At 39.1% G+C, this 15,385-nt stretch overlaps 1 protein-coding gene across 1 annotated transcript in view; it reads left to right on the top strand.

The window, feature by feature from the left end:
• LOC138952779 (ral GTPase-activating protein subunit alpha-1-like) overlaps window positions 1–14,376 on the top strand; it is a 499,987-nt gene extending 485,611 nt beyond the window's left edge. The window contains exon 48 of the mRNA XM_070324510.1: window positions 1,867–14,376. Coding sequence (XP_070180611.1) covers window positions 1,867–2,039 — 173 coding nt within the window. The 3' untranslated portion in view covers window positions 2,040–14,376. The remainder of the gene's footprint in view (window positions 1–1,866) is intronic.
• The last annotated feature ends 1,009 nt before the right edge of the window (window positions 14,377–15,385 follow it).

Below are 15,385 nucleotides of genomic sequence, written 5' to 3'. Positions count from 1 at the left end.
TCTGGTAATAAAGTATTTTGTTTTCAGACCTGGAGCCTGATCCCAGCCTCTTTATACACTGCCTCCTGATTTGCTTTTGATGTTGATTTAATTGTGTTTTCTATTAAATGTGTTTGTGTTGCATGGACATGAATGTGAGTAAATAGATCATTAAGATACAGGGAAGAATGGGGTTGATGTCATTGAAAGTAAATAAAATAAAATAAAAAGTTAGTTATTGGAACATTTAATTTGTGACAAAACAAGACAAGATAAGACATTAAAATAATGTGTCTTATTTTGCCATAACAAGACGAGATAAAACATTAAAATAATGTGTCTTATTTTGCCATAAATTAAATGTTCCAATAACTAACCTTTCTTGTTATTTTGATTCTGGATTTTTGGAACATCAGCAGTGTATATGTATTTTGTTTCTTAAAGGCACAGTACAATTCGAAGTTTTGAAAGTTTGCAAAAAGAAAAGCCCGGAAGCAGGGTCATGCAAGGTCGTGGTTCTCGTAGCAGTCAAAAGCCATCGCTAGAGTTCTTGTGAACCACAGTCGTTTGTTTCGTGCATAGTCAGAGGTACTTAATAACGTGCTATTGCAGATAAGCTCACAGCGAGTCGCATTCAAATTACTGACGACTACATTGTGAAAAAGGGAAACTGGATCACACGGGTTCACGATAGCTCAGGGGTAAGATAGACCACGCAAAAATACATTCTTTGAAAATTGCTCGCTCTTTACGGAGCGCACCTAGGATGTTCCCGTTTGGTGAGCGTTCAAATGGAAGGGTGTTTGTACTGTGTGTAAAAGCCTGACAGTATCTGTGATGGTTTACGGGAGGCTTACTGTGCCTTTAAAGTCTGCGTGTATTCTGTATGTAATAGTCGTTTTCCGGAAATAACTCAGGATTTTCTGCGGTCTGGAGGAGAAGTCAAGCCCCTGAAACTGCAGACAGTATTTTCACAACATCCAGAGCACTCTCCACGCCTCCGACAGGCTGTATCCCCCGATCGGGACAAACATGCATTCCACTCTGATGTGTATGCCATGTAACGCGTGCACAATATAATACCCTTTTATTTCGAAAACCAGTGTTCACGAGTTGATCGGAGTTCAGAATTTGTTGTGGAAAGGATCGCTGGCACGTATCACAACGTGTTTTGATCGAGGTCACGTGGGTTTTGCTTGAGGTCATGTCAGTTAAGGAAAGCACACGTGCTTGCCCAAACACTTCCAGTGAACAGCAAGCCATCCGTGGCGATTCGTGGCTCCGAATAGCATCGGAGTTGGTTGTTCATACCAATCGTGGAATACAGCCCTACAGATCGCTGACAATCCTGACAGAGTTCTTTTCGAAAATCGTCTATTGAGTAGCTGTGAATACTCAAGAAATAATTGTTACATTCACACACAAGATCAAGATCTTTTTGTTGCAATGTTCTTACATCTTAATATTTTCAATGAGCACATGATTGCTTTTCTCATACTTGGGTTGAGATCAGGAATGGGTTATAGACAGGCAATGGAGGCGAGCAACTGGCCTAGGCAAACATGAACAACAAACCACTACTTTGCATGTTAACAGTTAAATTACTCTATCGAATTGAAATCTTCAGAAATTTCTATAAATTGGTATCATGCAAGTGTCAGTGACATTTCTGTACCATACATTTTCTGAGTGAGTTTTACAACTGGAAGAATAACCAGTTCAAAACAGATACACTGCATGACCTCCTGAATATGCCTTTTACTCTGGAACTGGAATCCCCCCCAATTAATCCCATCCCAATATCATAAAAATGGTATTAAAGATATGGCCCATTGTTTTCTCATGATATATATCAGTGTGGTGACGCTGTGTGTCTGGTGTGTGCAGGTAGCGACTCAAGCTTTAAGGACATGGTGGACAGCGGTGGGCCCAACATGCTGACTCGCACTGCTCGACGCCTCTCCATGAAGTCTCGCAAGTCCTCATCTGGATCCAAGCTCTCGCAAGACATACCCATCCCTCCCAACAGCCCCAAAGCCAGCAGCAAGCAGAAGAAGTGAAGCGTTCTGGTGAATCCTTGCTCCACAGTGATTGCAACATGAGATGCAAAAACTGCACTCCAGTAGGTCCAACATGTATCCACAAAAATCCCACCCAACAGCCCTCAATGCAGCAAACAGAAAAAGTACACCTTCCATATGAATCCCTGATCTACACCCCAGTAGCTCTACATGAAACCCTAAATGAAATACAAAATCACATGAACGCATTCATCATCCGGCAATCTATAATCCATAGCTCTTACATCTACCCCTGAGTGAGATATAATCACACATAATAGTTCTCATCCCCCATTCCACATACCAAAAAGCCCACTATCTACCCTTGAACAAGATGCGAAATTCTACCTTACACAGAAAAAAGATGCAGCAAAAGAAAAATAATCAAAACCTGGTCTGTTTGGCCTGAGAATATTTTATTGGGATTCAGCAGAACTCACACTTGAGTTATGCAGTCCTCTGACTCGCCAAAATCTCTCCTCCTGTTCATCCTCTAGCTAACTCAAGTCCTTTTGTTTACTAGCAACAGGTCAACATCTCTGAATTTGCCATTTCTACCACACATTCGCACATTTCTGAAATCAAGAACAGTTGGAGCAGGCTGTAATGGAAAATCTGTGTTGTTGTTTGCAATGTAATTCAAAGTATCTGCGCAGATAGATGAGTTCAAGACACGCGCGACAATGTGGGATTCCATGAACCTGCTTGCTGCAAACTTTTGCCTGTCAGTCAATTTGAAGCTGCTTTTTTTTGTGAAACTGGTCAGCTATCATATGCAATGAAAGTTCATTGCATATGATAGCTGACCAGTTCACTCTGGGGAGAATTTTTATTTTATTTTAAATTGGACGTTTTTTTGTGTGCCTGCAACAAGTCATCTATGTGTTGTACAATATACTGGTGGGGAACAGCGAGTTCATTTCTTATGGAGAAGAGAAAGCAGTGAGTGTTGCGATCAAAAAAAGCTTCCACAGGGATGCATGCATGCGGATATGACGCACGCTTGTGAAGTCAACATCATTTCCTTCAATTGCAATAGCTGACAGTCATGATACATGCGTGTGATGAGAGGCATGGTTGTGCTTTGATGTCGGAATGGTACGAGGGTTTGGGAGGCTTAGTATTACAGCTAGTTTTTGTTGAGTAACAGTTAATATCATAGATTTTCAAATATCTGATTTTCTATGATGCTTCTTTCATACTCTGACATCATACCATTGAATAGTTGACAGCTACATGTACCCTAATTTTGGAAAGGAATGTAAAATCAAGAAAACAAAAAACACAGTTATCTTCTCATCTAGGGCATGTAAGTGTGAACTGTATATACAGTGCCTGTAACTAATATGTTTTATAGTTTAACCCAGGTGAGAGGGACAAAATAGTGTTTTTCTTTACATACACAATTTATCTTTCACCAGAGGGGGTTAAATTTATATTTACAAGGCCAAAATGTTTCAGCTTCCCCAAAAGGGGCTCTGCCCCTGGACCCCGGTGATATTTATTTCCTTGAAACTTTTTCTTTCTTGAAATGGATTGCTAAAACCTTGTCAAAGTCGATGAGCTAACCCAATGTTTTTTTCTTCTTTCTGTTATTGCTTCTTATAACCTGTGTTACTTGGTGAGAATTCCCGCAGTGGGGCACTGCGGTTATGAAATTAAAGGCCCCTCCTGTTTTTGGAACCGCAGGAGCTTTCTAGTTTGCTGTTAGGTAGATTTTTGGTTCCTCTTTCCTGTCATGCTCTCTTTTTCTTCATGAATTCTTTTCTTTTTTCTGCCTTCTTGCTCATTCACTTGTATTTTTTCCAAAAATCTCTTCTCTTGCCGCTTGTCTCGCGATTCATGTATAGTTTAATCTGTTAGTGTTCTGATGTAAGTCCAGCAGTAGATAGGTTAAGCCTATTTTAACATACTGGAAACTGGTAATCTTCCAGTAGGTATTAATTTAGTTTTACTAAAGCCTGCTGGGACACAAGTAATGGGTTAGTGCATTTGTAAACAGGAATCGCTTGACAAGTGGCCCCCTTCATCCCCCCCTTCCTCGTCCTGATATGGCTCTGCGTAGTCGGCTGGACGTTAAGCAACAAATAAACAAACAAAATACTTGGTGAGAATCCTAATGAAAAAAACATGGCAAAAGAGAAAGAAAAAAAAGAAAAACAAGTCGCATGAAGCAAAATTACTACATTTAGTCAATCTTTCGAACTCAAAGAATGAAATTAACAAGACTGCATTTTTTTCACCAAATCATCATAGCTTTATTGTCCCTCACGGCCATGCGCCAAGAGAGCCCTGAACTGACACGTGCAGGAAATAAGCGTGCACAAAGTGACAAGCCAGTATAGCGCAGAATCAAATAGCGCTTCACAGTAAAGCCCGTGCAGAAAGTGACAACCCAGTATAGCGCAGTAGCCTATAGCGCTTCACAGGAAAGCGCTTTTTAAAAGAATTCTTTTCCAACTTTCTAAGCATGATTTTAATCCAAACATAACATATATGTTTTTGGAATCAGGAAATGATAAAGAATAAGATAAAAATCATTTTTTGATCGATTACTAAAATTTTAATTTTTATTAGAATTTTCAGATTATTAATTAATTTTGAAACTTCCAAGCTGAAATACAATTCCATAGTCCGGGTTTTGTCGAAGATTGCTCGACCAAAATTACAATCCATGTTGTCGAAAAATTAGGGGGTGACAGTGCCGCCTCAACTTTCACAAAAAGCCGGATATGACGTCATCAAATATATTTATTAAAAAAATCGAAGAAAACGTCTGGGGATATCATTCTCAGGAACTCTAATGTAAAGTTTTATGAAGATCGGTTCAGTAGAATTGCTCTACACAAACACACACACACACACACACACACACACACACACACACACACACACACACACACACACTTCTACCCTTCTATGATAAAACATCAAGTCAAAACTTGACTAAATGTGAAAAGAAACCAGGTGTTGGTGTTGAATTGGTTGCTAGAAAATGTCCTGTTTTAGGGTGGAAAAGGCCGATAGTTATTCTCTCACTTAAGTTGTGAGGTTTTTGTGTGAAAACAGCATTTGGAAATGAAAAAGCTTGAGTGTAATGCTAATGTCACTGTACATTGTGAGGGTAGGATAACCCTTCTCTTTAAACATTTCTGGTCATGTGCAGCATTCTAGCTCCATACACATGTTGGTTGTATAACTGCATGGTATCCTGTGCACCGTTAGGCATGACAAATCACTGATATCAAAATTTGTACATAAAACAGATTATTTATTTTCATTTTTTTTTTATTGATTTCCTAAGTCAATGGGTAACCGCGAGGGTGACTTGCGTGTGAATGTGAAATTCTGACGACTTGAGCACCTTTTTGGTGTTTTACATCCTCAGGAAATGGTACATGAGGGTTTCTGTTGATGTTACCAGTGCGAAATGATTGACTGATAGATTGGTTGATTACTTGATTGTGCCATCTGTATGGCCATGTGGTCAAGACTTGTATGCATGAGTGGTTGATTACTTGATTGTGCCATCTGTATGGCCATGTGGTCAAGACTTGTATGCATGAGTGGTTGATTACTTGATTGTGCCATCTGTATGGCCATGTGGTCAAGACTTGTATGCATGAGTGGTTGCATGCGTGCATACTTGTGTTTTTGTATGTGTGTCTGCTTACTTTTGATTATTGTGACAGATTTGATCTGCAGTATATTGCTGGATAATTCCTTAAGAGTGTTATCGTTTTCATGTATCTGATACAGCAATATACATTTTGTCTTGGGGTCACATCGCATATGTGTTTTCTGCACTCTTTACTCCCATTTTAGTTGAAAACACTGCGTAAATCTTTCTTACTTATGCAATAAATGGTTTGTATTATCATGGACATTATATCGTTGACTGAAGGTGCAATAGAAATATCAGTAAAATGTAGGGGGGAAAAACGTGACTGTATATATTAGTTATTGTTGAGATACTTGACGTTAAAGAGAACATAACCGTTATATGTAGTGCCAAATGTTACCGTTGATTGTTACTAGCTTTTAAAACATTGCATACATTTCTGTTTAAAACACAGGTAACTGTTTGAAGGAGGTGATTGTGAGAGAAGAGGTTGGGGGTGGGGGGAGGATGGTTAAAGGAGGGAGATGGGGGAGAGATAGGTTTCATTACTCAATAGACTACTTTCGAAAATGACAATCAGGATTATCAGCGGTCTGGAGGAGTACAGACAGGTTTTTCACAACATTCAGAGCACGCTTCACGCCTCCGACGGGCTGTATCCCACGATCGGGATGAACAATCAACTCCGATGTGTTGCGCACAATATTTTTTCTAAATTCACCATTCACGGGGTTCATTGGAGTTCAGAATTTGTTGTGGAAAGGATCGCTGGCACGTATCACAACGTGTTTTGATCGAAGTCACGTGGGTTTGGCTTGAGGTCACGTGATTTAAGGAAAACACTGGTGCTTAGCCAACATTTCCAGTAATCAGCAAGCTATTCGTGGTTCCAATGATTATATAATAATAAAAACATTCTTTTATAGCGCTGTTCACCACCAAATGGCAGTCTCATGGGCGCTTTACATTAGACATTAAAATTCAACATTTTACATATAAAAAATTTCCTCTTAAGAAATAACATACAAGCATATATATTCGAAAGAAAATGGTATCATATCTAGCGCACGCTGCATAGCGTACACATCACTGTCAGTTGCTCGTCCCGATCGCAGGATAGAGCCATTTGGAAGCGGGGAACACGCTGATCTGGATGTTGTGATAAACCTGTCTGTGTTACTCGGATCCTACTCCTCCAGACCGCCAACAATCCTGACAGAATTATTTCTGGAAAACGTGAATTATGACTGTTGGCATTTACATCAAGAAAGAGTTCAATAGAATTTTGCATTATTCTTTGCAAAATACATTTAGAATTGAGCAGATTTTTTTTTTTTTTTTTAAATAAATTTTTTTTTTTGGGGGGGGGGGGGGGGTATGATATATTAGCTAATGTAGGATTTTCCATTTTGAAGAGTCAGGCGTATTGTTCCCTTCAAGGAGGTATGAAGATGTTTTAAGCCACAATCAATTTTTGGAAATATATATGAAAGTAAGCATGCTTGTCATGCAGGTTGTGTAAAAATGGCACTTTTTAACTTGATACATGTATGAATGTGCAGTATGCTGTTAAATCTGATCACTAAGGGATCACTGAGTCCGAGATTATAGTCAAACACAAACGTGCAATGTTGGTTAAAACTCAGAGGAACTTTTAGTGTATTTAATGTTAAAACTGCATGTTTGTTGATAGTTTGCACATAACTAGATGCACTTATCACAAAAAGGATGTATATAATAAGTTGTGAAAATAAACAAAAATGAATAACAGATTACTGAAGTTTTGTACAGTTGAACCTGTTTAAAGGGACAGACCAAAAGCAAAGACGTGATTGCTATGAACAGGAGAATTGTATAGCAAAACAATATTCAGGGATCCTTTGGGGTGATCTCTGTGGACACATGGTCGTTATTGAGAGGTGGTCGCCAAGGCAGGTTTGACTGTTTTTAATTTTGTATCATTTGTATCTAATGAACTCTTTTACTAAGCAAATTCTTTTTTTAACCTGTCCTATTTTTTCTAAGTAAGTATGTAGTTTTGCACACTTTCATCGTGTTTATGCTCATGAGTGAAAGGGAAGGGGGGGATGCCAGGGTTAGGTTGTTGGATGGCGGTGATGGATTGGATGGGGTTAGGATGTTGGAATGGAAAAGGAGGTTTAGTGTAAGTAGGGATAGAGATACATTGTTTACTTTGACAATGAAGTGTATGACATTGTGTTTCTTTGCTAATTTTCTTGCAAGATTTGTGTGTGTGTACACGCTTTTTTTTCTCTTCACACAGGGTGACCCAAAAACAATGCAGCCCACAAAAATGCTAATGATTTTTACATCTGTTGATCAAATTACTTCATATTTGACATTTCTTCAGCTTAAGCATGACCCGTCCAAAAAGTGGCAAGTTTGTCAAGTAAAATTCCAAATTCCAGGATCGACTCAACAGTACGCGGTTAGAAATTCAGCGGTAGCCATTTTTACCTGACTCAAACCCTCCAGAATTTTCCCTTTGAGATTATCTGAATGTCTGAGTATACAACAAAAAAAACTTCACCCCCCAGATCATTGGTGACCTGAAGACAGCAGTTACATCTAGGTTCAAGGCAATCCCTAGACAGGAAAGCGTTGGTGTTTTTGACAATTTCGGAGGTGTAATTTTGAAAACATTTTGGAGAGGTCAAAGTTTTACCTACAGACTGGAAACTTGTGGAATGGTCGTGAACAAACTAGAGTTCATGCACAACAAATATGAAGATATTCACTAAACTCAAATGACTGGAAAAATGACCCCTGTCTTTGTAAAGTTACACTTGTGCAATGGCACGCAAAATCATCAATAACATGAACGCATTGCTCCATGAGAAATGCCCTGATCCTAATTTCTGTAATTGCTGTGTTCAAGTCACTGATTGTCGAAGGTTTGTTATGGTATATAGGTCCTTCAAATAACCCCAAAGGTAATAATCTGGGGGGGGCTAAAATCGGGTTGAGTTGGTTGCCGCTCAATTTCAAACCTTTGTACTGTTGAGTCGATCCCTGAATTTGGTAACTTTTTTTGAAATTGCACAAATGACAGACCATTTACCTGACAAACTTGCCACTATTTCATGGGTGCAACTCTGCCGGCTACACGCCGGCAGCCTGTTTTTGGTTTCATCGGCTGCCGATGTTTTTGTTCCAGGAGAGGGGTTTTTTTGCATTTTAAATACTAAAAAAGCTGGACCCCAACTTTTGCCGGTTTTTGGAATTTTCCAGGTTGCACCCATGCTATTTAGATTGGTCATGCATAAGCTGAGTAATGTACACCAAATATGAAGGTTTTCGCCTAACAGATGTAAACTTATAATTTTGTTAGGTTTCATTTTGTTTGGGTCACCCTGTGCAATTTCTGTATCAGCAGCTACCAAATGAGTGATGTGTGCTGGGACACCAGTTTGATGTATCTGTGGAATTGAGAGAATCAGACTTGCTCTTGATATTTAATTTATGTTATCATGAGCTGATGCTCAATGTTTCAGTTTTCAAGAAAATACATTCAGATTATATTGTTTGTGCCTACAACAAAAACGCAACAACTGGTTTTATTTGTTTGATGCCAGTATGCTTGTGAGTGTTTAGCGTTGGCATTTTCAAATTTCATTTTGTGCTTTTAAAAGAATGAGTTTGTGAAGTCAAGTAAAAAAAAAAATTATTACATTTCTTTTTACCAATTTCTGATTTTGTCTTTATTTTTGTTGATGTTACAGTCTTTGATAAAAACTGTATAATTGCATGGAGGTAAATTTAAACTGACATGTAGAGTAAAAAAAGTTGCAGGTAGATTGAAATTAAATTTAAGATTTGCTGTTAAAAGTAAAATATAAATCAAAAACAATGATTAACTCTTTCAGCCCTGTGCCCGTCTCCCAGACCGGCACAAAAGTACAGTTACCAGCGCCTGTGCCCGTCTGAAAGACGGGCGGGTGTGAGCACATGTTCTCTGGAAATTTCCTAAGGTTATAACCTTCAGAATTTGCATAAATGGGAGATAACCGTATGGGCGCTTCCTCTCTTCATCAAGTGATGCAGTTTTCCGCCAATTTTCGTCGGTTTATAGTGTTTGTTGGCAATTTTTGAAGTAAACATGAGTTGGAGAAAGAGGTTTACTACAGCTGAGGTGCTCGAACAAGTGTTTGCTGACGAAGACAGTGAATTTGAGCCTGATTCGGACGAATGTACGGAAAGTAATGTGTCGGAAACGAATGAGAGTGTGAGTTGCGACCAACAAATCACCAACCATGCACAGTTTGATGTCGAAGAAAGGGACAGTTTGATCAGCGAACCTTCGACATCAACTGGTCTTGTGACTCAGTGAAATTACATTCTTTGGATATATGTGACTCAATGAAATGACATTCTTTGGATATTAACATGCCTGAGGAATTCAATCACCCTATATGAAGATAAGAAAATACTTTTGAACAACTATGAATGCTGTTTTGTTGCAATTGATGAAGAAATTCCAGAGATATTCGATTTTTAGTGGGATACACATGATAATTTGCCGTGAGAGGAAAATTGTACAGGCTGCATCCGAAGCAGTGCTGAAAGAGTTAAAGCTGTGGTCTATTTATGACTTTCCGGGGCTACGAGGTTGAAAAGATAGGGCCAAGAATCATGTACAGAATTTTGTACATCGAACGCGGCTTGAAACCCCACCTATACTACGTGTTTGACCTTGAGAGCTTCAGTCTGCGCTTGAATTTTGCTGTGATAGCATCTGGTTTGCTCTCTCAGGGCTGATCATATTTTATTTTCAAGAGAGATCAAGTTGAAAAAATAAATGCGTGGGCGAAGATTCAAACTCCGGACCTCGAGATCTCGGGGCTGGTGTCCTAACCACTCGGCTACCGCGCCAATTGTGAAAAAGAAGGAAAAACATTAATATGAATTCATTTCATGGTATTCTTGAAGCAGCATGATTTATATCTCTATCCGCTCACTGTTCAGAAGTGAATATAACTATTTCTTTGATGTGTGTTTTCAACTGCACAGAGCTTTGGAGGGATTCAATTACAGTTCTTCTAATTTTTCTTGCATGTTGTAAATAGAGAAAATGGTCTTGAATGATATAAAATTATAAATTTTTTTCTCTTTCTCAACACTGGTGGAGTCCCGGGGTGGTTAAAGGTCCAGACCATGCTGTTTTAGCGTCAAAAACGCTTCGAATCGTGTTCCTGCGCGACCGAACACTTCCCGATGTTTGCAGTTAGTTAGAAAACCACTTTCTTACCGTCTTCAACAATGTTTGGTTTACTTCGGAATCTTGTAAGGCCGTAATCCGACGAATTTTGTGACCGAAGCGACGGATTTCTTCTCCAAAACGACCCGCCATTGTGCCGCGTGATCTTCGCGAGACTGGCTTATGAATAAATTATCCGTGACGTCACACAGTGTGAAGATGCCGTTTACCAACATGGCAACAAGCGTGACTGCAGACGAAATTGAACCGTACATGTTCGAACTACCAGTTTCTCTCCTCGAATCAAGCATGAAAGATGAGGAGCGGAGGCCACTTCCAGCAGTAGTGAAAAGACAGTGACGATGAAAATTGCGACTCTGTTTGTCTCAGCGATCAAAGGTAAACACGCCCGCTCTCTGTGCTGAACTTATCGTCTGCTTTCGAGTCTGTGCTATTTTTTCACCCTCGCCTTGTCAACGCACTCGCGAATAAGTGGGATATTGTTTAAGTGTTCATGCATTGCATTCACGAGTAAAAGAACAACAGCTCATCGCAGTTTTAACTGTTCTTGATTATTTCAGAGACTGGTGTCAGAGTGGCCACTGTACCTGTTGTATTGTGTGGGAGGGGCAGATTTGAGAGAGAGGAAGCTAGCCTGAGGTACATTGTAGAATGAAAACTTGCAGGGGAGCAAGAATGCATCACCAGCCACGAAGGTGTACATACAACTTTTTTTGAGGTGCCTATATTTGTTTGATTTTTAAATGTATGTATTTGTTGTTGTTTTTAAAGGCTATCAAGAAAACTGTTGTCATTTAAATGTGACACTCAGTCAAATATAGTTTCACACACACACAAGATTAACTCACTTGCATGCCCACAGAAGAAGTTTGCTCTTCACATTGTTCTGTTGTTGTTGTTTTTATAATGTAATCATTGTAACATCAACACTCAGTAATAACCAATATTACAACACAATCACTTTTTCATCAGAACTCACTCACATACTACATGTATTAAACCCTGGTTTATGGACACTTGCATTTGTACTTTGCATGGGAAAGCAGCCTGAATTTCAGGTGAACTTTAATAAAAGAAGATTTATATGTATGTTGCTCTAGATGCATGTTTTAATAAATAATAATGACATTCAGGAAAGTAAAAGGACTGTTGAAGTTTGCTGTTGTAAAATGTCTGATGATTAGGGTTTTGTTGCACATTTAGTGAATTGACTGTACCAATTGCTGTTATTATTTACACCCTATCAGTGCATCCACATGATATTATGTAGCTTAAATTAAAGAAAATGTTTTGATGTGTTCAGAACATACTGACAAGTTGCACACTCACTGACTTTCCGAAAGAACAGAAAAGTTCTTCCTGGCTGTCTGGTCGCTGCCATCAGAGACCTCTTTCTGTCACAGAGCTACACAGGCTTCAAATGTATGTAAGATAAATAAAAGGTACATTACAACTCTCAACTGCGGGGTGTGTGTGTGTGGGGGGGGGATGTGCATAACCATTGCATACTTAAGGTAGGCTTAAACTGCAAACAGAAATGTGGAGCTTGCGTAACAATTCTTGCTTTGTCAGATTTGGAGATAGGCAGCCTCAGTCTATATAGTTGGTCGCCAGTTGGGGCGTCCTGCTTGGTGACAACTTGAGCTTTGTCAACTGGTCTAGCTGTAGCAGTCAAAGTCTGGGCACTGTTGCATTGTAGTCTTGCTGTGTATGCAGAGCTTTGTTGTAGCTGCCATAGGCCAGTGTTGCCATAGGCCAGTGTTAGGATCACCACCCCCTCAAACAGCTCGTTCAGTTAACCTGATGCCTGTTTTAGACAGAAAAAAAAGTTACCACAATCAGCAGAACTTTCACTGGAGAATGGGCATAATTCTTTCATACTTTTCTTTCTCATAGCTTTTTTTGGTTTTTATAATCTCTTCATTACACTAAATAACATCCATCTTAAGACCTATTTTGAGCCTTAATTTAAGTTGACTAGTAATGATATTAATCATAATGTATTTATTTTTATAATGTACAAACTAGAGTATGTATGTGGATATGTGTGTGATGGTGCTGGTATGGATATGTGTGGTTTGGGTTATGTGTGTACTGATGTGTACATTTTATGTGTTTTGTATGTTTTGCGAGTGCGATTTTATGTGATGTTATTCTGTACACCAGCCAAAACAAAATGTCTGGTATATTAGATAATAAACGCACCTTTAAATTTATTAGCGACTACACCCCGTCACCCTCCAGTCCCCCTCCCCCCATTACACCCTACACTTTTAACATTGTATAAAAAATCATGTCCCAATATAGGTCCCTAGTTACCTGGGAGGACGTTAAGCTCCATAATCAACATCAACAACGTATTGAATTGAATTGAAAAGCTGGGGTTAGGAGGTCTAACTTCTTGAATTAAAGTGTTTTTTTCTCAGGTGCATGTAGTTTTTTATTTGCTTGAAATCATGGTGTATTCTGGTTGTAAGAGAAGAGTCAATTTCCTTGTAAGCCTGCAAAATTAAGATTTGTCATTTTTGAAGTACACAAGTTTTTGTAAGAGTCCAAAATAGTCCAGGATAAGGAGGAAAAACATAGGGTGGGTCAGGAAATCTGAAACATTGCATAGTTTTGTTTTGCCTATGTAGACACAAAAAGTACTTAGAGCACTTCCCCCCCCCCCCCCCCCCAAGAGAGCATAGCTTAGTTTTAATTATTTTAATGCCACTGTTGGCAAGAGGAGTACTACAGACAGCAATCAAACAGTGGATTTTTTCTGTAGACATTGTTATTTCTGTTTAGGTGTTTCAGTAGTTTTCTATGCGGATAAATCATGCTGCATGATCACTAGAAACAATCCAGCTCTGTAGCATGCAAGTTTTTTAAAGGTTTTTTTCCCATGTTACTCCGAGAGAAAAAAAAACCCACAGAGATAAAGTTGAACTGGCAGTTTGACTGAAGCAGTGGTAAGGCCTAAAAAAAAAATAGGTGTGGTTACGGTAACCCGACCTACCCTATTTTTAGGGGCCGATCCTATAACTTTTTATTACATTTGTCAAAACAAAAAAAACCGAGTGCAAAAAACGCAATGAAAGCGAAAGCGCCCGAGTCGCACACTTATTTCCCTGTCAAGTAGGTTTAATTTGTACACATTAGAAAAAAAAGTTAAAAAAAAAAAAAAGTGATTGCCTACCTACCTACCCTATTTTTTTTGGCTATGTTACCGTAACCACACCTATTATTTTTTTTGGCCTAATAACACAGAGTTGTGCTCTTCCTACAATCAATGTTTTGATGTGGATGATGATGTCCGAACATGTACTTGGTTGTATTATTTTGCTAGACTATTTGTTTCTGTTAGATATATCTGCTCACATGATTGTTGTTCATAATTTGACATTACATTTACTGCTGATCAAAATGTATTGTTGGAATAGGTCTGCTTAATATTCTGACTGCAGTTTTGTAATAAAATCAAATAACACAGATGTTTTAAGTATCAAAGTGCTTTTCACACACACACACACAAACACACACACACACACACACACACACTATGAGTATGACTGCAAACATGAATTTGTACTTGTATTAATTATAATTACTGTATTACAGAACCTGATCTGAAAAAAAGGACAACAGCAAATTATTCATGCAAGCTTGCTGTATTAACGATTTCTTTATCCATTTAATACAACACTGAATTAAAAGATAACAACTATAACAACGTGTGTGTGTTTTTGTGAATGTCTATGTGTATATGGACGGACACTGATTAAACCTGAGACTCATCGATTACCCAGGTGAGTGTAAAAGAGGGAGAGAGAGAGGGAACTTTAAGGTGGGTGCATGGGGACGGACATGTAGTAACAGATATGTTTTAATCTGTAATCTTAACACGTGCTTAAAATTAGGAACAGATGCCATTCCACTACAAATACTGTCAGTCTGACAAAAACGCCCAGTGACACTGAACCCCTATCCCTTACAGAAAACATTCAGTATACATGTACTCACTTCCTTTCGTCTGCGTTTAGTGAAAGCAGATCGTTCTGATGACATTGGTATCCGGTTTCTGACCTCCTGTGAGTGGTCAACAATTGTCGGAACTGGAACTGCGTCAGGCAACAGCTGTTTTGTGTGTGCCAGGTTTTCTTGCCGGCTTAACTGCGTTCACATTGGAAGAAAGTGTCGCGAAACACAGCACATCGTGTTGGCCGTTTCCAGTTAATCAGTCTTGCTGCAGAAGTTGTAAGCCCATCGGAAAAAGGTGACAACTGATGCCTGAACCTTTTTTCTATACTTCATAGCTATCAGCAGCCGTGCGCATTCCTTCGGCGTGTTGTTGATGCTCGATGTAGGCAAACGCCCACTTGGCACTTGAGCCTAAGCTGTACACGAAATGACGTCACAGCCGGTTCTCGTCTACTGGCGGCCATTTCGAAGTCTCGTTTAGCAGACGAATTTGGCGGAACGTTTTTTAATTAAATCACAATG

This window comes from Littorina saxatilis, linkage group LG17, assembly GCF_037325665.1.
Source record: "Littorina saxatilis isolate snail1 linkage group LG17, US_GU_Lsax_2.0, whole genome shotgun sequence".
In the NCBI taxonomy this organism is placed as follows: Eukaryota; Metazoa; Mollusca; class Gastropoda; order Littorinimorpha; family Littorinidae; genus Littorina; species Littorina saxatilis.
The sequence above is the reverse complement of the archived record's forward strand: the minus strand, read 5'-3'. Positions and strand labels throughout refer to the sequence as shown.